The 24,617-nt window shown below is 45.2% G+C and overlaps 1 protein-coding gene across 5 annotated transcripts in view; it reads right to left on the reverse strand.

The window, feature by feature from the left end:
* Polr1A (RNA polymerase I subunit RpI1) overlaps positions 1–24,617 on the reverse strand; it is a 610,310-nt gene that overhangs the window by 179,186 nt on the left and 406,507 nt on the right. For all 5 annotated transcript variants that reach the window (XM_075882913.1, XM_075882912.1, XM_037432148.2 and 2 more), the window contains one exon: positions 13,315–13,364. In XM_075882913.1, coding sequence (XP_075739028.1) covers positions 13,315–13,364 — 50 coding nt within the window. The remainder of the gene's footprint in view (positions 1–13,314; positions 13,365–24,617) is intronic.

Consider the following 24,617-nt stretch of genomic DNA (forward strand, 5'->3'; position numbering starts at 1 on the left):
GATACACATTTGGGCAAGGCAACTTGAAATTGGGAATTCATTGCAATACAGTCAAATCCCGCTAAAACTAAATTTATGGGACACGTGAAAAAGTTCACTGACAAAGAATTTCGTTGTGGCACATTATCATCTATAGGCCATGAAAATTGACAAGGTCTGATAGCTCAATAACGTTCTGCGCCTATGAGTTCTGTCCAACAAGGTCTGGTAGTTATGACGTGTCCTTCAGTGCCATCAAGCGCATGCTCTGAACTCTCGTTAACTTAGACGTACGTGGCCGTACACAGAGTGAACGTATTTTCTCGCATGTAACGTACACAAAATATACAGTATATACAAATAAACTCCGAAAGGGCTTGAGTTATACAGTCGATCTCAGATATATCAAATTATTGGCTGCATCGAACAGTTGAAAAGTTCCCTTGAACTTCTAATGCAAAAGTATAGGACCGGTGCATTCGTATATAGAGCTCCCATACAGAGGGACATCCGCTATATCGAACGCTGAGCCGCACCGTAGCCCCGAAAGTGCATTTTCCTTAGCAAATATTGACCGCTTTTTTCGTCTGTGTTCTAACAAGTTCCGATCTCTTTAACGCGTAGTTGACAAAAGGGAGGTGTTTTTCCATTGCGCTTATATGGTTCATTACACCGCGCTTGCGAGGGCACTGGTATGTTTGATGTGTGACCTGCAGGTCTTGACGTGCGGGCATAGTGTTTTTCAAAAAGACTGATTGCCGAGGACACCGAAATAAAAATGCGAAGTGACTCAGCGATCTCGTTGCAATGTTTGCATTCTCTTCTGTCATGAAGTACCGATTCCCTGAATAACAAAGACGATGATACGGTGACAGAAACGCACCAACACGAGCACGGCTGTAAAAACTCAAGCAAGACGCCCTGCTGCACATGAGCACGCAGTGCGAGAAGAAAAAAGAAGAAAGAACAAGCCATGTTGGCCAGAGAGACGAAGCAAGGATCGAGAGTGGTGAAGCCTGGCCGAGCGTGAACATCCGGGAGGTCAACATCTGTCAAAGGAACCTCGTCGGGCGCCAACGTTCGAAGGACTTCTAAAACGACAGGTCTCCTGTTCCTGGCGCCTAACAGTCTCGACGCAAAAGAACCGGGAAGTAAATTCTTCATCGCAGACCCATTCGACGCGACGCGGTACGTTCCGCTCTAAAATTTTCCTTTAGAACACTATTCTTGACCACATATTGCTGGATATTTATAGCGGAAGGCAGGCAATAAAAACAACACGGTGTAGCATATGACCTAAAAAAATGCGCATTTGAGAACAGCATTTGTGTTATTCCTGAGGTAAGCATTTCTAGCGCCGCCCTCAGGTTACTGTACACATTCTAAAGCAGGCTGTAATTCAGAGTATTTCGGTAGTGATACCGAATAACGCTGCCAACTATAGCGCACAAACCTCCACCTGATAGGGGTGTTCCAAAGTGCTGGTTTTGTCAGTGTGTGCCAGTGCACCTCCTTATTTATTCATGTGTTACACTGAAGTGAACAGTTTTGTGTGCAAGTGAATCCTGTCCAGTCACTGTAATTGTCATCTCTTTCAAGTTCAAGTGTTCCCATAGAGCGCTTCTTGAAATGGGGGCTTATGTCATAAATTACCGATCACCGGAACGATGAAAACGATGATACTGCACGCACCGGCACGCACACCGCGGTAAGAACTCAAGCAAGATGCCCTGCTGCCCCTGAGCGCGTGGTGCGAGAAGAAAAAAAGAAAGAACAGGTCGCATTGGCCAGAGAGACGAAGCAAAGATGCACTCCACACTTTATAACATAGAAAATGTGGTAGCTGCGCATCTGTTGTCTAAAAAACAGGTTTCGAACCAACAAGTCATCGCAGAAAGAATATATCTTGTCAGAATGTACAACTCCTGAGGCATTGATTAATTGATTGATTTGTGGAGTTTAACGTCCCAAAACCATTCATTTCATTTCATTTCATTTTATTACCTTAAAAGCCCAACAGGGGCATTACATAAGGGGTGGGTTTACATATGTTCATTATACATTGTTAGAAATGACATTTGAATAAGCATTATTAAACATGACGTGGAAATATGGTTTACATGATTTTGTGGTATATACAATCAGTTGGAAAGATGAAAAATGACATCCAGTAATTGTTATTCTGAAAAATGATGAGATATCTCTTGCATGAATGCGGGTGCGCTGGTTAGGGCGGCAATTTGGTGAGGCAGGCTGTTCCAATCTATGGCTGTGCGAAGGAAAAAAGAACCTGAAAAGGTAGTAGTACGAGTGCGGGGGCGGCCCACATGGTTGATGTGCCCAGTTCGATGCGATGTTCTGCCAGGGGGAATAATGTACGGCGTTTGATTGAGCGAACAATGATAAAACTTATGAAAAAGAGATAGTGATAAAACACGGCGACGAGAGGCAAGGGTCGGCAGACCTAAGTCCTTTCGCAATAAAGACACGCTGACATGATATGAATATTGAGAGTGTATGAACCTTACAGCACGGTTTTGCACGGTTTCGAGAGCGTTGCTTAAATATGTTTGGTGGGGGCTCCATACTGCGCATGCGTATTCGAGTTTAGGGCGGATTATGGTTTGATAGGCTAGTAATCTAACATGCTTTGGGGCTTGTTTTAGGTGGCGTTTAAGGAAACCAAGTGATTTATTAGAAGATGAGATGACGTTAGTGATATGTGCGTTCCAAGATAAATCTTTAGTTAGGGTAACACCGAGGTATTTGTATGAGGGCGAAGCTTCTAATGATATGTTATTGATTGAATATGAATAGGACAGAGGGTTACGTCGACGGGAGAATGTCACAACTTTACACTTAGCGGGGTTTAGTGTCATTAGCCAACAGTCACACCATTGTTGCAGACGGTTAATATTTGCCTGAAGAGAAATTTGGTGAGATGTATTAGTAATGGTTTTGTAAATGACGCAATCATCCGCAAACATGCGAATATTACATGTTACATGACCAGGTAGATCGTTAATATATATTAAAAAGAGGAGAGGCCCGAGAACAGATCCTTGAGGAACACCGGAAGTTACACGCAGGGAGTCAGAGGTGCTGTTGTTAATAAAGACAAACTGTGAGCGGTTATTAAGGAATGCTTCAATCCATCGTAAGACGTCGGGGTGTACATTTGCCAAAGATAGTTTTAGTAGCAATCGTTGATGTGGTACCTTATCGAACGCCTTCGCAAAGTCTAAAAATATCGCGTCTGTCTGTAGGTTAGTATCGAGATTTGTGTGAAGATCATGCAGAAACGCTGCCAATTGGGTTTCGCAAGAAAACCCTTTGCGAAATCCGTGCTGTGAAGGATGAAAGTATTTATTCGAGTCTAAAAATTTCATGATTTCTGTATAAATGACATGTTCCATGATTTTGCAAGGTACGCTTGTAAGTGAAATGGGGCGATAGTTAAGTGGGGAATTCTTGTCCCCTGATTTATAGATTGGAACAACCCTTCCCACCGTCCAGTCATGAGGTATGGTGCCTGTGGAAAGTGACTGAGAAAACAATAGACATAAATAAGCAGCACTGATATCTTTAGTATTTTTTAACACTTTTGAGTTTATGTTGTCTACTCCGGCTGAAGATGATAGTTTGAGATTGTCAATTAAAGAGGAAATACCATCAACATGGAAAGTTATAACTGGCATGGTATTAGGTGTGCTTGACGCTGTAGAAGGAAATGGTAAGCTAACTTCTTTGGTGAATACTGACGCGAAAGCTGCATTGAAAATGTTAGCGCACTCCACGTCGTCGACCGTTTCACCGTCTTCGTTAATTAGCGTGTTGCTGTTTACATCTCGAGGATTAATCACCTGCCAAAATTTCCTTGGATTGTTGACCAGCATCTTGGGCAGGTCTTCGTGAAAGTACGTTTTTTTTGCTTCCCGAACAGCTGACAAGTATGCGCGTTCCGCTGTGTAATATTTATCCCATGCGCATACATTTGTGGTACCTTTTGCTGCTCGGTATAAACGTTTCTTTTTGTTATCCAACCTTTTTAAAGAATTGCTGAACCATGGTTTTTCTGGTTGCGTTCCTATCGCTATCCTTGGAATGTATCTGTCTGCTAGGCTGTTAATTTTTTCTTTAAATATTTGCCAATTTGTATGGATAGTGCGTTTATTGAAAGACGTTTCAAATGAAGCTAAAAACTCACACAGGTTATCGTACATAGCTTTGTAGTTTGCTTTCTTGTAAAGATGTATAGTTTTTTGTACTTTCAAGCGCGGAACTGCCCCAAAGTTAAAGGACGCGTGAATGACCTTATGATCACTGATTTCTTTTAGGTAGGCGATCGATGATAATTTGTCTGGTTGGTTTGTTAGTATTAAATCTAATACGTTAGCTGTGTTTTCCGTGATACGCGTTGGTTGAGACACTAGTTGACTAAGATTAAAATCAAGACAAACGTCAAGAAAGTTTTTTACCTCCGTCTCGCTTACTAAGTGGGGAGATAAGTTGTGCCAATTAATGTCTGGAAAATTGAAGTCTCCGAAAAGGAGAAGGCTAGCCTTGGTATGCTTCGATGTTATTTCGAAGAGTGCATTGTTTAGCTCAATGGCAAAAGCTGGGCTACTGTGGGGGGGTCTATAGCAAACGCCCACAAGTACTGATTGTGGAGCGGCGTGACAATGAATGAAAAGTAGTTCTAAGTTCGACCTGATACTAAGAACAGAGCACGATAGTTCCTGGCTGGCAGCTATGAGGACACCTCCGCCTCGTGCATTCGGTCGGTCAGCACGAAACAGACTGAAATTAGGCAAATCTGTCAGTACTTCCGAATCTGAAATGTGGTCGCTAAGCCAAGTTTCGGTAAGAATTAACATGTTGCTTTTAGATGTCAGCACAAGGTTGGACACATGTTCACGTTTTGAAATGAAGCTGCGTATATTAGTGAAGATTACTGAGATGGGAAGACGTGACTTGCCTATTGGTTTCGGACGACGGATTAATTTTGTCTCGATTTGTGGTTGCTATGCTTCTTTGACTGTTTGAGAAGCTTCATCGTATACGTACCGCTTTGGGCCCATGAACAGCGTTTTGAAACGCAAGGAATAGGGTGCAGATTTATCTTTAGCGAAGGCGACAAGGTGTTTACGGGCGTTCCTAACAGCTGGTGAAAAATCTTCTGCGACGCTAAAGTCAGTGCCTTTGAAGTTACGTCCTTTTGAAAGAACAGCTTCCTTCGTTTTATAAGACACAAATTTTACTATAATTGGGCGTTTGCGGTTACAGGAATGCCGACCAATTCGGTGTGCCCGCTCCATATCCTTGGGCTCAAGCTGTACCTTTAGGTAATCTGAGCAATGACGTAAAATAATTTTTTCAGAATCTGATGATGGCTCTGATGCAGACGGATCTGGAAGGCCGTAGAAAACCAAATTATTTCGCCTAGATCTGTTTTCAGCATCGTCTACACGCGCTTCCAGTTTATGGATCAGCTGCGCCGTACGTTCGCTGTCTGCCTGTATAGATTGCATGTCTCCTTGCAAGGCTATCACACTTTGGTAATTACCCTCGAGGTCCGTCAGCCTTTTACTTAACGTGTCCAGTAACGCGGTCGTAGCCATAGATTGGTTCTTTAGTTCCTGCATTTCAGCGATCATCTTAGCCTGACCAGCGGAAATCTTCTTCATTTCGGCAAGCAGCGCGGCATTATCTGGACCAGGATTGCTTTCAATATCACCGGAAAGCAATAATAGGGATCTAATCACGGAAAGACACTGAAAAACAATGGAAAAGCAGCACTGCGGGCTCGGTAGCTGCACAAGACAATAATTACTTGTTTTTTTAGCGAAAAGAGGATGAGATTTACAGACCTGCATGATGAACAGAAGCGGATTAGTGGACCGCATCATGGCAGTGCCACCGAGCCCACAGCGCGCGGGGGGTATTCGCTGCTCCTTTATAGGCCGCTGGCTGGCTGTTGACGATGGCGGTAGGGCGAATGGCATCTTGTCGAGGATCCATGCTTGGACTGGTGGCGCCATTGAACCATTGAACCTTGGACTGGTGGCGCCATTATTTGATTATGAGAGACGCCGTAGTGGAGGGCTCCGGAAATTTTGACCACCTGGGGTTCTTTAACGTGCACCCAAATCTGAGTACACGGGCCTACAACATTTCCGCCTCCATCGGAAATGCAGCCGCCGCAGCCGGGAATCGAACCCGCGACCTGCGGGTCAGCAGCCGAGTACCTTAGCCACTAGACCACCGCGGCGGGGCAACTCCTGAGGCAAATGCCACACAGAGGACTTGTTTTTTTTTAAACTTCACAAACTTTTGGTGAGCGCTGTCCCACCATATGATCCGAGTGTGAGACGTCAGTTTTATCAGGTAGCGTCTACAGTGCAAACCCCTTTAGTTATCATTGGTGTTCTCATACTTCGCAAACGTGGTGATGCCCTGGTGCGTTTCTTGTTCTTGTAGTTCTTTTTTCTCTCATTGTCTCCACAGTAAGAATCGGGATTTGTTAAAGTAAAAAATTCATGAACTGATAAACAAATACATCCCTTTACGCAAGCTGTCTTCAAATCTTGATGCGCCATGGCTTAACATTAACCTTAAGAGGCTGTCCAATCGCAAAAAAACGACTCTACCAGGCAATGAAGCGGTTTCCCTCCAAAAATCATATTACTTCATATAATGTTGCTAACTCCCGTTACGTAAGCGCACTAAAAAGCGCTAAATTTAATTTCCTTCAGCACACTTTACCTTCCATACTTATCACTGACCCAAAGAAATTTTGACGTGTTGTCAGACCTACCAAAGATAATTTTATTTGCCTAATTGATTGTAATGGTTGTGTTGTCCCTGATGCCGAGTGTCCTCATGTGTTATATGACGTTTTCAACCAGAACTTTGTCGCGCCTTTTGATTTTTCATTGCCCAGCGAAGCCTCCTATAACTATTTACCAATGGATCCCATTATGATTGATTCAGCCGACATTGCTAAAGTAATTGAATCATTAAAACCTTCTTGTAGTCCCGGATGCAATCTAATCACTACAAAGTTTTTGAAAAGCAGTCTTACTTACTCATCAATAATATTGTCTAAACTTTATCAACAGTCACTGGATACTCGTGAATTAGCGTCCGACTGGAAGGTCGGGAAGGTGGTCGCTCTGCACAAATCTGGAAGCAAAGAGTCTCCTTATAATTATCGCCCCATCTCATTGACAAGTGTCCCGTGTAAAATTCTAGAACATGGTTTCTTGATTCTAACTCATTTTTTTTTCGTGCGCACAACATGGTTTTCACAAAACATTTTCATGTGAGACACAGTTGCTAACCTTTACCCATCAAGTTCATGTCATTTTGGATCGTTGTTCACGTGCCCATTGCACTTTTCTAGACTTCGCTAAAGCTTTCGATAAGGTAAGCCATAAACTACTACTTTTCAAGCTTAGCAAACTAAACCTTGATCACAATCTTTTCGCCTGGTTAGAGCAGTTTCTTCTTAACCGTTCACAGTTTGTAACGTGAAATGACCATGAATCTTCACTTAGTCCCGTTTTATCTGGTGTGCCTCAAGGCTCCGTTCTTGGTCCTCTTCTTTTTTTTTTCTTGGTCCTCTTCTTTTTCTAACAACCCCACTGTTGCGTTCCCGTGTGCTGCGTTTTTCCTGGCTGTTACGTCGTTTTCGGCCGGTCCCGGCAAAGCTCCCGCAAGATCCAATGTATTGGGAACTCCGCTGCTGCGTTGCAACTGTGGGACCATTCCCGCATCATACGTTGCGAAGTGCCTCGATGTGCCGGGCCGAGCGGCCGTGTTGTTTTTCATGTAGCTTGGCTTGGCAGCTTGACGATGGGATTGACCGCCCAAAGTGCGGGGGGCAACAGCTATAACATATTTTCGGTTCGTGCCAGCAAAAGCATGACCTTTGACATCCGTATTTGCACTCTAAGAAAGATTGTGTCTATGACGCGTTGGGGCCCTAAAATTGGTTTTGGCATCTGTAAAAGTAGGGTCTCCGAGACCTGTTTTTGTTTTCTCGGGATGTCACGCTGGCTTAAACTTATCGCCACCGGGTCGCGCAGGCGGCCCGATCTAAAGGGTATATAGCCCGATCGCCATCACCATCGCCCATGTGTGCCCGTGCTACCCGTGCTTGCTGCGGTCTTCTCGCATTGCCTTTGTTTCGTGTCGGTCGTTGCACAGGTTATAAGAGCGTGCAGCATAGTGCCTTTACACTTCTAATGCTCCAAATAGTCTTCAAACAGGATGACATCAAGAAAGCGGAAATCACTTTCGCTGCAAGAGAAGTTGAACATTCTCCGCGTTGTGAAAAAGTGCGCCGGTCCGTGCGCCAGTGACGAGGAAGTTGAGGAAGAGGTGGAGCGAATACCGGAGCCAACGTCCTCATCGGTCGTAGCGGCACTTGATTTATTGCGAAGATATGTGCGCACCAGTGACGATGGCGAGAGCCACATGGCACTACAGGTGCTTGAAAAACGCCTTGTGCTTGTCAGGCGTGAGAAGATGCGCCAGGCATCGCTGCATGATTTTTTTCAAGGGAAAGAATTAAAATAAAACTATGTACAGTTCACCATTACTCTTATTTCTCAATTTTTCGCGTTTCTTGGCTCTTGCGTTTTCCGGCTCCTACGTTTTTTTTTTTTTTTTTTACGGTCCCGTGAAAAACGTATCAGCGGGGTTCTACTGTATTAATTATTTGCCAGATTGTGTGTTTCACTTAGTCCCGTTTTATCTGGTGTGCCCCAAGGTTTCGTTCTTGGTCCTCTTCCTTTTTTTTATTTATATTAATGATTTGCCAGATTGTGTTTGCCCTAACGTGCACACATTTGCTGATGACTGTGTTATTTTTCACAAAATAAAGGATGTTAATGATACTAACAAATTGCAAAATGATATTGCTGCCATATCCGATTGGTGCTTGAAGAGGCAAATGGAACTTAACACTACTAAATGCAAGGTTTTGCATGTTTCGCGGTCCACGCTTTCTTCCCCTGCTTACTATCTAAATAACACGCTGCTCGAAAACGTTACATCATATCGGTACTTAGGTGTCAATATTTGTGATAATCTAACCTGATCTTTGCATGTTGAGAATTTAATTAACAGCGCTAATCGCATGTTAGGCTACTTACGCCGCAACTTTCGTTCCGCACCGGTCTCATTGAAAACACTGTTATACAAAACATTAGTTAGGTCAAAACTAGAATACGCAGCTTCAATATGAAACCTCAGCTCTGAAACTCTCATTAAATCATTAGAACTAGTCCAGAACAACGCTGCTCGTTTCATTCTTCACAATTACAGCAAAATAGACAGTGTTACATCCATGAAAAATTCCTTGCAGTTACCTCATCTGGCTACCTGTCGCAAACACAGTAGGCTTTCCTTGTTCCATAAAATTTATTACCACAACTCTATTCTACGCACAGATCTCATTTCCCCACCTTCGTACGTTTCGTCCCGCACTGACCACCCTCACAAAGTAGGCATTATGACGTGCTACACTAATACTTGTTTTCAGTCATTTATTCCTCGAACAACGAACCAATCGAACCACCTTCCTGGACCAATTGCTGGCATTCAAGAAAATGAACGCTTCTGCACTGCATTATTAACAATGTGACAGATGTTAAGTGTATATGTTTAGTTGTTGCTGCTGTACTTTATTTCTTTTGTTGTATTGCTCCACCTACAGGAACCCCCACCCCCCTCTGTAATGCCCTTGGCCTTGAGGGTAAAATAAATTAATTGTCTTAAATAAATCTTCTTCACAAAATAAATAAATAAATAAATAAGCAAACAAGTGAACTTCTGCCACGTTCTTCTGATGAGCAAATATTGAGTGGTGTAGCAATGTTTGGTGCCAAATGCGAGTGGCACATGCAAAGCTCCTCGGCCTAGCTGGCTTTCCAGACTGCGTCTTTAAAGGGAGGTCGGCGCTTTTCTCTAATTTTGAGCTCGTTTTCTGCTGAAATCAAGAAACACTTGTGCCTATCTCAACACTTAAAGGGTGTCATTTGAGTTCATGACATCTGCTATGCATGTGACAGCTTGTAGTTTACTTGCCTCACTGTAGTAACCACCGTCATCAGTAAGTAAACTTTCAGCAGCTTCTTTCTCATGAGGAAAGGTTTCAAAAGATGTTATCTGCTCCTTCACGAGCAATGGCTGACATGTAATGTCTTGGTTAAATTCTACATGCTGGGAGCAGTCGGTTGCAGTACGCACTTCACATCACTCTCTAATCCTAGACATAGATTCAGTATCAAGATCACTGCTTATCACCTTATTGTATAAGTGTGGCTCTTCGACAAGCAGGTGTTAATGAAAACTGATGGGCTCAAACTCTTTTCTGCGTATTGCAGCATCACAAGCTTCGCGCTCCAGCTCGAGCCTCCGTAAAGCGGTTTCTACCTCTTGACATTCTGCAATAAGTATGTTGCATCGAAATTGATGTGCTCTCTCTGGCTGTGTTTCTGCCCATTTTTTATGTTGGGTCCCTTGTAAGCCACGTTTTTCGCCTGCTCCGATCAGTAATATTATGTCCATCTTGCGTGAAGCCCTCAGCAATGCTCTCTGACTGCACTGCTCTGACCTTGGTGAGTTTAATAAACTGAGAAAGTCTCAGTCACGGACGCCATTGTCAAGAAATGAAGGTTTGAGGAGTAGGCTTTAATTCACAGTATTTCGGTAGTTATACCAAAGAAGGCTGCCAACTATAGTGAACAAACCTTCACCTGATAAAGGTGTTCTAAAGTGCTCGTTTTGTCAGTGTGCCAGTGTGTGCGACGGGTCTGTGATGGACAACGCCACGACCGCTTCACCCCTTATAAACTGTGAGCGTTCTATGTTTTGAACTCTTTTGTAGAGACATTTTGGGCTTCCACCTTATGCAGTGCATCATGTATCTGGCTAGCTTCTATGTTTGTGTGTTGAAATATATGTTTGTGTGCAGTGTAATTGTATCTTCTTTCTTGCTGCCCTCACCGGCGATTCTCCCACACCTCTCACAAAGACCGCTCCCCGAGCCTCATTGCATAACACTTTTCTTATTTGTTGGCACACAATGGCACGCGAGCCTGAGAAGCATGGCCTTCGAGATGTGCAACCTCGCAACGTATCTTTAAGACTTTCAGTTTTAAAACGCACCCTCGCAGCTGAAAGCAGTGACTGCCAGCTACTAAGTCACAAGTGGCATCGATATCTCGAACATGTCGACGATGGGTACACGGCGTTGTCTTTTGCGCCTTGTGGACGTGTACTTTTCGCCTCGTTCCTGATAAATCCTCATTCAGGAGTTGAACAGAACTTTGACCCGCACATAGCAATAGCAATTATGATTGGCGTTTACATCGACGTCAAGTAAAGCCCCGTCGTGAACTTTCCTTGCGGGCCATGTGAATACTTCGGGTACGTCATGACCACTGACAACAGCGTACAATGCCTCAGTAAATTCTGCGACAAATCAGCATTTCCTGGCGCCTTCTCAGACAGTGAGCAACTTTATTGGTGCAGAAGACATAGCTGTTTCCGACTGCATCGATGCCGAGATCACGGCTGCCATTGCTGGTGCCGCAAAAGTGTACCCGTGTGATTATGAATATGCCAGCGTCTTCACTGCCACCGCTAACCATTTTTTTACTGCACTGCAAAGCTTGCATAGGCGTTCTGGGTCAATCAACATTGCTGTGACAGAAGGAGCTGAATTCGCTTATTTGAAAACCTTCAGTGATATTGAGGACGACTACAACTTGACGACGCCTAAGAAGCAAGACAAGTTTACAGACTATTTTCATGCGAAATAATGTGAGATAACTTGCACTTCACCCCTTGTTCTTCAAATACTGCGAGCGAATCGTTATGTTAGTGCTTCTAACGATTTTTGAGGCCTGAAATGCTTTAATTTAGAGCTTAATATACATATTTTGTATTTCTAGTTATCAATATTGTGGTATTGCGATTGAAATGCTCGGTGACAGATCGCCCGTGCACCATGATACTGCCAATGGTATTGATGCGTGTGCGAGCCGTGGTAGAATTGTTCTCCAGTAACTCCCATCATGTTTTAGATCCAGCGCTTAAAAGAAAACTACCCCTTGTTGTCACTAGCCCTGCGACCGTGAATGACAAGCGCAGCATTGTGAAGATCCTTGAGCACTGGTCGCATATGTGCATCACAACACCATGGTTGTCATTCAACCAAAGATTCACCAGAATGCGCATGCGGTGCAGACAGCCCGTCTCTGAAGAAGACACGGGTGTTGAGACGCAGCCACGCAGCTATGGAAGTCACAAGTCAACAAGATTTTGTCAAATCACTAGTGAAATTTCGCAGCACTCCAGACAAGTTCCTTTTTTTCCAAGTGGAAGCACTTGCAAAATCTTCATTCAACCGGAAGTATCCAAAAGTATTCATTGTGGCGAGACATTTCAGATGCAAAGCAGCTCTTTGACTTGCGTGTCTAACGCTGTACGTAAGTTAGTCCATCCGTACAAACGCACCGCAACGCGTTCCAAGTAGGTCACGCCACAGCTGCGCGTTGAAGTCATGCTTTCTTCGCCTGCCACGCGCTCGTCGTGGCTCCCGCAGCTGCCGCTCGCTACACCGTCGACTCATCGGTTCGCATGCAATAAACCTGATGCACGCCTAACGTATGGGTTGAAACATGTCTGTACGTGTCACCTACAAGGCCTACGCCAGCCATTACTTCAAACGAATCTTCCAGCCCTCACCCCAGCACCCGCATTAGCGCCGTTCAACCTGTGACGCCACCCATGCGCAACGTTACTTCGCATTCCATCAGGGTTCCGTTTCAGAAGATGGAGTAAGTTTTTTTTCTCATGGGTGGCTGACGAAAAATTGTTTGTTGTAAAAATTTCATTTTAGCAGACTTCGTTACAGCGAGATTCGACAGCAATCCTAGTAGATAACATTGCAGCAGGTTCTCTTGCATTCAGGTTCATAACATACGGCTTTGAAATATCTTTGCATTCGTATTTCTTCAAAATAACTGCTGTGATCAACTACCTTAATAAAAATCATAAAATCATACATGTTGATACAACTGTTGAAAACATCTCAAGTTCAGCCATCTTGCTATAAAATCTTAAGAGCTGGCAATCAAGAGAGCACATGCAATCCATTGATTTATTTATGCCTTCCTTTAGAGAACACACTGTTCACAGCAAGCATGCTTCAATTGTATGAGTGAAATTGGATCCCTACTACAGTTGGTGGGTGTCCTGCGGGAGATAGCAGCTGACGTTTGTTTTCATTAAAATATGACACCAAAGAAAATCACTCACAACCGTCCCTTGACGTGCAGCATCTCTTTGACAGACACATCCTCGAGCACCTGCAAAAGTAACATCACCAAATAGAAAAAAAAAGCATGAACACACAGCGCAACAGTTACGGCACAGCAAACAGCACACAATGCAGTCAACACTTCCACCACTAAAAACAGCACTATCACAGTTCCCTAACTTATGACTAAGGCTTGTTTTCTTTCTCAAACTGGCGCAAGCACCTACCAACATCAAGTTTCCTGCTCGACAACTACTAGTCCACTTCTTGTCAAGCTGAGATTTTCTAAGCTCTGTCTCTAAATCCCAAATAAGACTCACATAAAATGGTTTTCAAAGAAGCAGCACACAAAAGGACACAAGACTTGCACATAAAAAAGACGCAAACACAAGCAATGCGTGTTGGCATCTTTTCATGTGTGCGTGTTTTGTGTACTTCTGTGCACTGCTTCTTTGAGAACCTTGGCTCACCAACTAGCCCATCAGCACATACACTCAAATCTCATTATAACAAAGTTGCATCTTACAAAAAAATAGGTTCGTTATAAAGGTATATCCCCAACACTATTCTTAATTTACTTCAATATAACTTAGTTTTCATTATATCGGAATTTGACATATGAAGGTGTGAGTGCATATAAAACAGAGTTTACGGTTCATAATCACAAGTGGTATAGGATAGATATTATAACAAAGCATAAGTCTAGTGAAAATAGGGGCCAATGAGCTGTCAGTGTTACAGTCGAATCCTGCTGTAAGAAAGTCCACTAGAACAAAAAATTTCTGACACTACGAATAATTTTCAATTCCTTGTCAACCATCCATAGAAAACAATGTGAAAAATGCCTGGCCATAATGAATACTTTCACTAGATACTTCCGCTATAACAAAGTTTTTGCGAGTACAACCACACAAGAAAAATAAACTTGTCTAAGATTGCCACAAAATTCCGCCATTTCTCGTTAGTTCATGTCATCCAGAGTGTGTAGCCACATAACAACACCCGTGTTCTCATTGGAGACATGCCTTTTACCACCACATGCACATTCCGGTAAATGTATTCCCATTGAGATGCTTGGCGACTGATTGCCCATACAGGGGTGGAATAGAGTACATTGGTTTCAGAGCAGGCAAAAGTGCTTTTTGTAGCAAGTTTGGAACAGCCAGAAAGATGTTTTCGAGCAAGCTCGGAGAAGCCAGAATGGCCTTCTCGAGCATGTATAGAGGAGTATGAACATTCACAACAGATTTGGCCCTGTTCAAAGCACTTGTGAAGCAACATTTGTTCAATACTACATTTTATAAACACTCAGCTAAATTGTTCAATAGCCTCATTATTGCGATAGAAATTTTATGGACACTCCAGACATGTTTTTTTTTCGTTGTCCTCATGTCTCGTATAAATTTAAAATTGATAACACACCTTCGCACATCGTATGTTCTATCCACAGGTAAAAGCGCGCAAGTGAGGGCCACGAATGCGGTTGAAGCAGAGATAAAACGATCCGGCCCATCTCCGCTGCTCGGAGGGCGCGTGCAATAACATCCGATACACCCCCCTATCCCGGAGACCTGTAGTCGAACCTGAAAGCATAGAGAGAAAGAAAAGAAAGGGGGAGAGGACGAGGGAACTGCCAGAGCAACAACTATGAGCTTTGCTTCTGAGGGCGTGATCGCGATCGCTGGCGCGCACGCTAGCTCAGCTGCCAGGATCCAAAACAGTTAACTGCCAGCCTCACTTTGAATAGCTCTACAATTTGCTGCTAGTGCATTTATTGCTTCACCATTACGGTACAGCTGTAACTTTTTAGTTAAATACAACCGCTTATTTTTCAGATGCAAAGCATATTATGAGCGAGCTTGATCTGGTGGCGTCCATGCACCACTACTGTGCATCCCCTCCCCCTCTCACCCTTTTTCTTGCCTCGCAATGCCGACACAGGCAGCGACGGATAGACGGTTTCTTGATTGAGAAAACCTACTGCTCGCACTGCATGACCGTTCACTGGCTACCTTGTATATACAAGCACTGGATCTTGACTTCCAAGGTAGTACCAGTGGGAGATTTCTCCTGTGCATTGCTGAACAATAAAAATTTGCAGCGTGCATGTTAAGGTGGCTAGGCCTGCCCTAACCCACAAGTTCATAATGGAAATCATGCAAGCCGTAGCAATATCGCCTGAAGAAGCGGATGGCCCAGACTGGATTACGGTGTACAACCATAAACCAAACAAAAGCAAATCCCAAGACACAAAATCAACAAGTATGCATGGACGACGTAGGGACGGCGGCCGCAACACCGGACCGAGGAGCGCATATCAACGCCTCGTCGCTACATGGAGGCTCCCTCAACTACCGAGGGACATTTATCGCATAATTGTAAGGCCCCGAGATGGCCTCAACGTGGCTAAAGTTACACCGGCGCAGATTGAGCAAGCTCTGTCAATGGCAGTCGCTTTGGCTCCTCGAGACCTCATGAAAGACTCCATATGCCCAAATGTAATTCAGAACATTTTCGTCGTGTGTACCCCTAGTGAACGAAACGCACGAGCCTATACCACGACACAGCAACTCCGTCTGCGAGACACCCTGTGCCGAGTTGCTGTATATCCGGCTCCACCCGATGACACCTCCAAAGGCGTCATCCGAGGCATCGACCCCGACCTTAACGACATCCAGCTCCGGGAACTGATCGTCACAAAGCCCAACCCCAGTGCTCTAGAAGTGAAACGCATCAAAAACACCACAGCCGTCACAATCCTGTTCCAAGGAATGCAAGTTCCCGATTACTGTGGTTCCCAATTACTGTGCAAGAATAGTTCGGTGCACACTTTTCCGCAGACACACGGAAGTTTGTCACAACTGCAGTAGCTTTGACCACAGCACAGACGTCTGCCCTAATCCTAACACAACGTGGTGCCCGAAGTGCGGACTCAATACCCCACCCGAGAACTACCAATGTAAGCCCCACTGCACCCTCTGCGGCGGACCGCACCCCACCGCCCACATGGACTGCAAACGTAAACTTCAAGTTCCGTACATCGTACGCCAACGACGACGCCGTCAACATGGTCGCAGTCACTCCCGAGGAATGAGTGGAGCCAGCTCCCGCGACTCCAGCGCCACCTCGAGCACCTTCGCGACATCCAGGCAAAGCTGCTCCCTCACACCGGCAGCGAGACGTCGCAGCGCCCAGCGCAGCCACTCCCACTCAGGAGACGCTCCCCACCTTGCCAGGCTGAGCTGACATAGGCGGATCGAGTCCAAGGGAAGCAACAACCACAACGGAGCACGCCACCAATCAAACAGGTAACGCGGGCCTCATTGCCAGAGCACGAAAGCGAGATAGTCACAATGCTACAAGAACTAGCAGGCGTTTGTGCAACAATACAACAGCTCACCATGCAACTAAATGAAGCAAGACAACAAATTCAAACTCTCACAGGCCCTACAGCTCCCACTCAGCCTCTATAGATGTTAGCAAACCTAAACGCAGAGCCCCACCACTCTGCTTAACGGGCATTGCTGAGAGTGACTCACCAGAAGACACTCTAAACGAAATCTTACGTCTTACGCGAGAAAACCACGATAATATTGACACCCTGTCATGCCGGGTAGAAGCACTAGATCAAAAAGCCACCATAAAAACTAAAACCAAACTCAGACAAGTACTTTCTATGGATCCAACGGCATAGCTGTTTGAGCAAACAAATCCAATGTAATCATCATGGCTTCCAGAACCCAAAACACGTTAGAAATTTGCCAGTGGATTGTGCTAGCTTCGCGAACCGCAAAACCCCACAGCTGCAGTACATCAAAGCGCAACCCAAGAAGCCTCACGTAATATCACTACAGGAGACCCTTTGTTAGACGCTCACACTATCGGGTTACCAGCTCATCTCACAACGAGGGAAGACCAAGAGAAGTATAGCCACACTCATCAGTAAGAGATTCGCTCACAAAGCTCATGAAGTGTTACCCACCCGCAGTTGCCTAGAGACGATACTTATTGAACTTGTGCCAAACCGTTTTCTAAAACAAAGCATTTTTATCCTTAACGTTTACAGCTCCCCTTCAGACTATAGACAGTCTTTCCATGCGTTCTTAGCTAGAGCCACAACTCTCACGCGAAACTCTCTCCGTTTGTTATAGCAGGTGACTTCAATGCCCCACACTTGTCATGTGGTTACCCCCAGGCAACAGCAAAGGCACTAACCTCACGCAAGCAATGCCTGACCTGTCTCTCACACTCATAACAGATCACCGATTCTCTACAAGACTCAGCACATCGGTATAACGCGACACTATGCTGGACTTGGCATTTACCCGTAACGTCACAGGCCACACCTAGACCAATACGCAAGAGAACTTGGGCAGCGATCACTTCATCATACGTACCAAACTACCCAACGCATCATCCCCACTACCACGTACATTCACACTAATGGACTGGGATGCCTTCCGCACCCTCCGCAAAAACAACACAAAGGAATACAACACATTCACTGAACTACTCACCTCAATTCAGAAAGACATAGCCAAAACAACTAAAACCAAACAAACAGAACTAGAGGTCCCGAGAATGGACCCACACCTCGCACATTTGCTCAAGGCAAGAACGACAATACTCATGCGCTGGAAAACACGACTAAAAAGAGGCTTACAAAAACGCGTATCAGCACTGAACCAAGACATCCCAAAATATTGCACAGAGCTCACACGACTCCAATGGCATGAACTCTGCTCGGCGGTCGACGGCCGCATGAGAACTGGGGATAATGGGAGCTCTTAAAGTACATGCTTGGTGACCGCCAAACAAAAAACACCAGAGCCATGCCATAGACAGTCTCCTACTCTCGCACAAAAAGACGGGAGGAACGGAATCATTCTTTCTTGAAGAAATCGCCAAACGACACCTCCCCCTAAAGACTGCACAACCCGCCGACTACCCACAGATAGAATGCGAAATAATACCCGAACTCCACGACCACTTCACGGAGTCTAAAGTTCGGGAAGCATTACACAACCTGAACAGTCGATCAATCCCCGGTCCTGACAAGGTAACCAACTGCCTATTGCGGAATTCAGATGACCAAGCCATCACACTACTCACAAAAGCCATTAACCACATGTGGGAAACCGGCCAGGTACCTGAACAGTGGCGCACGGCCACGGTAATTTTTCTCTCAAAGCCAGGTAAACCACTAAACTTTGACAATCTACGCCCTATCTCCCTAACATCATGCATAAGAAAAGCACCTGAATATGCCATCTTAAATCGAGTATCGCGTTACATAGAGGATCAATAACTCTTTCCATTCAACATGATCGGATTCCATTTGCACTTATCAACACAAGACCTCATGCTACTACTGAATAAACAGATGTTCAATTAAAAAATGAAAGATGTTCGTGACATCCTCGCCTTAAAAGCTCACTAAAGCATTCGACAGTGTCTCCCACCGCTTTATACTGAAATCTATTGCCAGCCTTGGTCTCAGCAAAAGATTCCAGGCATACATTCATTCTTTCCTACAAGACTGAAAGGCCAAGATTCAAATATCGCAACTTATATCTGACACTTATACATTAGGTTCCAAGGGGACACCACAAGGGGCAGTCATTTCTCCACTCCTGAAGGGACTGTCTGACCAACTCCGCGATATCCCTAGCATAAACCATGCTATATACACAGATGACATCACCATCTGGTGCACGGGAGGCTGCTTGGCCGAGTTAAGAGCAGGCCCTTCAAACCGCTCTCGATACCACAGAAGCCTACCTTAAAAACACTGGGCTGCGACTGTCGCCCACGAAATCAGAGTTGCTACTATACCGGCCATCTCGCCAAGGCATTCATAATTTATTGCCGTAATATTAACTACCCAATTTAATGCCCTTTTATTAACTACACACCAAAGACTGGCAACAAATACCCCGCGTAGACTCCATACACAATCTCGGCGTCCTAATCGAGGCTACTGGCTGCCATGCACGAACAATAACACACATCACAGCAAAAACAGAAAACATGCCCAGACTGATTCAGTGAGTCTCGGGTCACAGACGAGGCCTTGGAGAGGCCAACCTTCTGCGCATATACCACGGGTTCCTGATGAGCCACATTAATTGCATCGCCTTTGCCCTCAACAGAACGAAGGTGGAAAAGATAAAACTAAACACGCTTATGCACAAAAGCATTAAACAAGTCCTTGGTTTATTTCAAAACACGAGTACACGGGACTCGACTAACTAGGCATGCACAACATCGATGAAGCGATCGAGGCCCATACAACGGTCCAAGTGATCCGCCACTCCTCCTTCAAGGCAGGCCGCCAACTTCTAAGCGAGGCTGGCATGTCCCCACATCCCTACCTTGAATGCGCAGTAACCTTCCACAGAGCTGTCCGCCCACGAAATCATGGTAAACCCATTTCCACGAAATGTTCACCCGCAACACAACAAAGGGAGATGCCTGGCCCGCGCTCACGCGATCTTCAACCGTACTGCTGCGAATCTCAACTCTACCGTCTTCATCGTAGCGGCGCAATACAATAACTCCTCCACCTTCGCACTAGCGGTAGTAGATGCCAACGGAGCCCTACGCTCAACCGCCTCGGTTAGGCTAGCAACGAGCACCAGAGCCGAGCGGGTTGCTACAGCTTTAGCGATGGTCGACCCCTCACACACCCATGTCTTCACAGACTCTCGCGCCGCCATTCGGGCTTACGAAAGCGGCAACATCGCTAGAGAAGCAGCCTACATTCTACAAACATGCAAATGCATGGGCTTGCACTACCTTTCTTGGTTTTCTGGCCACATGGGCGAAAAGGTCCACCCGCAGCAACCCAACCCCAATGAAATGGCTCATGATCGAGCACGAGAACTGAACTGCCACGACAATCAATCAGCCACCGAAGAGCTGGGCCCAGACGTACAGTTTAATAATCTTTTACTTACCTTTCACGAAATTACCTCCTACTACCAAAACCATAGAAGCCAATACCCTTTGACACATGCAAAGCTCGAATGCGTGCAAGAGATAGCTTTTCGCATGCTACAAACGAGATTGTACCCATCACAGGGCCGACTCAGCTAATCAAACTCAGACATGGATTCACAATACACAGAAGTGTACTGTTCACTCGAACACATGCTCTGACAATGTCCCGCGTTAGTCGAGGACCTCTCGCCAGTGAGTCCGACTGGGAGGAGGCACTTAAAAGCAACCAACAAAAGGCAGCCCAGAGGGCCTAAAAACTGGCGGAACGCCACCACGTTCCCGCCCCGACTCGGGCGTCGCCTACAGTAGCGGCTGCTAGAATGTCCCTCGTGAACACCCTGGTAGCTCAAACTCCTCAAGACCATTTAATAAAGTTCTTGACTGACTGACTGTATTGTTAACCAAAAGCAGACTGTGGATCACTGTGTCCAGCCGGAGCCTTGTGTCTCTCATTGCCCATAAGCTGCGATTGGCATGTGCCAGTTTCCTACTTAGGAAACGCTTATATATCACTGCGTGCTTTGCGCCTCACCAGGTTTCTCTCCTGCGCAACACTGCAATGAGTGCCGGCATCAATGCTGGCGCCAGTGTAAGCAATGGTGCCCGCTGCTTCGCATCTACACATGGTTCCCTTTAGCGGGAGATCGTATAATTCTTTTTTTTTACCTGAACGCGCGAGCGTCAATCGCAGAGACGATAAGTGCGAAGCACTGCGGCCAAATGAATGAGAATACAAGCATACGATCGACGAGCAGTCATGTTCACCTGTCTTTGCTAGGCTGTTTCAGGAACAAGACACCACCCCCTTCTTTGGAGCATTGTTACTGCCATCCTTTATTTCTTTTTTGAACGCTGTCATCAAGTTCTAAAAAAGAACAGTTTCACTGGAATGACAAAGCGATGAATGCAATACCAACAAATTATAAGGCTGGCAGCCAACTCTTTCAGATCTAACATCGCGTAACTCTGCAAAACGCTGGTGTAAAAGAATACAGCCGTGCCAGGGAGAGATGCTCTTCTTGCAGCCTCTTCGCCTTGAAAGCACAGCGCATAGAAGGTTCACAAGCCATGCACGCTGATGCCTGCCGTGATCGCCCGCGCATATTCATCGCGACCATGCCCTTAAGATCAAAGTTCACGCCTGTTCCTGGAGCAATCACAGCCTAGACGAAACTGAAACTATAACAGTTTCGCTGAAACCAAAAAGACAATGTTCCAGTCACATTGCTGGGCACCGGGCTTGACAGCTTTCGCACTTCGCAGCTAAATTTGGGTGCTGTGGTGCAGTATGGTGCTGATAGGAAAGTTTGGCACAGCAGGAGTGGTTTTGCGCACGATAGCGCAGGTAAGCAAGTTTGGAGCACAACGGCGCAAACGGTGCAGCTGTTTCACCCCTACCGATGCACCATGATGCTTCCAATTAGGCTTGTGTGAATATTCAAACGAATAGTAGGGTACTCAAATTCGCTTCGATTAGAACTTAAATTACTTAAAGTTTCAAAGTATTCACAATGAACAAACAGGTGTATATTAGTCTGCATGTTACCGCCTGTAAAGGTGGTTTAACTCCAGTGTTGGAGAGCAAAGCCGCGAAAGCAACCAACCACAGAAAATCCGCTCTGCCACGAAGTTCTATTAAACTTAGAAGGGCCCTGCAACACTTTTTGAGCATGGTCAGAAAACGCTGCCTATCAGTGGTCGAGGCTACCGAGAACACGCGAGCCAAATATTATAGCGGCAGCACGTGGCCTGTAATTCTCAAAGACAGCTGAAAATTGCTCTCTTCTCTGGGAAAATAACACCACAAGCTCAAAAACGACTCATCACAGCCACTGTATCAGCCATTGGCTGATTTGAGCATGGTTCACTCGGTCGTTACAGGGGCTGCCGCCAGAGGCGGCGCTCGTCCACGCGTACATGCACAATCCCACTGGAAAGCCCTATATTTGAAGACAAAAAGAAAAAAAAAAGAAAGTGCTCAAGGGTCACGAGGCAAGTGTGATGTTTTTTCTTTCCCCATGCCATCCTTCCGTGGTTAATTTCCAGTGCTTTCCAATACGAGAAGAGAGAATGCAATTGCAGCTTGCGCGAAATCTTTGCAACGTTGAAAAAAACAAAATGCATTATATTTAGATTATGCAATACCCCCATCAATAAGGAAATTACCATCACTTATGCAGGAATGAAACTGCAGCAAGTAAAAAACCAGAAGTTTGTTAGAGTGACATTTAAATGAAGAGTTAAGCTGGAACGCACATATTAGCCAACTGTGTACAAACTTATCAAAAATTATTTGCATTATGCACAGAATTTGTAAACTGATTCCTCTATAATTAATACAACAGCTATACAATTGCCTTTTTCATCCGAAGCTTTGGTATAGAGCTCTCGTGTGAGGAACAACTACTAAAACTAACTACAACAAACTTGTACTTCTGCAGAACAGAATTCTCTGCATGTGCTCCAATCATCAAGGAAATTATGCAAGCTTGAGGACAGATATAATGAAAGATATAATATGATTTGTGCTGATCAAGCCTTCTCATTAATATGTTACACAACATATACAACAAAAAACTGTATGAGCACAACGAAAGAGCTAAACAACACACTTATCCCAACGGCCAAAGCTTACGATCTATAGGGAACAGGAACAAATTAGGGTAAACTAACGTTTACCTATCAAACAACCACGGGTCCTAAAATAGTGAAAATTGTCCGAAAAGTCGATTTTGAAAAAATCACAATTTTTGAAATTTGATATCTGTACGCACGTGCTCTCAAATTGTGAATGGTGAATTCGATGAGTGAAATACCTCGTGAAAAATAAAATTTGTTCAAACTTCGTGCGCGCACCCCCGGCGGCAAACCAGTTGGCTGATCGCCGCCAACTTGAGCACATTTTGAAGCTGATCTCTTTGTGCGCATTTTGTCACCCTTCCAAATGGTGTCGCATGCGTAGAACGGCTCACTCTGCCCTTTTTTCGAAGCCCCCTTCCCAACCGCTCATTGGCAGGAGTGCGCACGTGCCAGGCGAGCCCCTGGTCTTTCGGTTCCCATTGGCTGATGTGGCCAAGGCTGTCTGTGTTTTTTTTTTTTTTTCCTCGTGTGTTATTTGTCAGCCGCCAGCTCCTGTCACGTGCAAGCTCATCTGCTTCCCACTCGTGTTACGCGACCCACGCAACAACTCTGTTTTTTGCTGGTATGATTGGAGACGCTCATCTAAAGAAGAAAACGCGCCGAGCGTACGGCAAGAAATGAAGGCGCCCGTGGAATGCACGGCAAAAAAAAGCCGACGTGTGGCTGAGTTCGCCCGACGGGGCCGAAGCGGTGCACTCCGACAACGGCGCTCAGGCACGGGCACCTGTTGTGCCTGAAACGGTGCACTCTCCGAAGCCCAGCTGCAGCACCTCTTCGGATTATCATGTCGTCGGATCATACGGCACTTCTAGCAACATACAGGACCGCAATGACATGACGTTTTATTCTATGGACAAGTCTGCAGAGTGCGCCAAGAACGCAGCAAGCTTGAAGGCATCCCTCGCATCACAGTGCATGACGGAACGCAAGTTCAAGCTTCTAGATGTTGATCTGGAGGATGACGGCAAGAAAAACGGGACAGAATTTGGCATTGTTGACCTGGCGGTGATAGACTCACTATATCAGCTTGTCGCTTGCCCCGAGTGCGGTGAAAAAAGCGCGACTTTCTCGAATGCCAAGACAGAGTACGGGCTGTGTTCGAAGCTTGTCATCACGTGCAGCAGTTGTGACTTTCACGAAGAGCGGTTTAGCTGACGAGACCGACACAAAAATGAGGTCATTCGAAGTGAATTTGCATGCCATGAAGGCCATCTATAGCATCTGCGAGGGGGCAAAGGCCCTGTTGGACTGTAGAACTCTCATCATTGCAAACAGTGACAATCTTGTAAAATATCGCTTGTTTACAACCTGAACATTGTGTAGGTGTGTTGCATATGCTAGAGTAACATGATTATTCGATTTTTGTGCATTCCTTTCACTTGAAACTCAGTGGACCGACCACAAAGTAAAAAAAAGTTCTCCTGCTGTGCCGATGACTATTTTACAGTTTTGGAGCAAGTTGTGGCCAGTATCGTGGAAGGGTACAGTCATACATTTAGCATGGCCATTATCGTAAAACATAGAGCTACAATACGGTGTCAGTAATAATGATGTAGCTTCGCTTTAGGAAAAGTTACAGTTGCTGGAAACTTCAAATACGTTTTTCCCAATTCATTGTTTTTGCACATTTCACTCAGCCTTACGGGGCGTTTTCCTATCT

The sequence above is a fragment of the Rhipicephalus microplus genome, unplaced genomic scaffold (genome assembly GCF_043290135.1).
Source record: "Rhipicephalus microplus isolate Deutch F79 unplaced genomic scaffold, USDA_Rmic scaffold_14, whole genome shotgun sequence".
Taxonomy (NCBI): domain Eukaryota; kingdom Metazoa; phylum Arthropoda; class Arachnida; order Ixodida; family Ixodidae; genus Rhipicephalus; species Rhipicephalus microplus.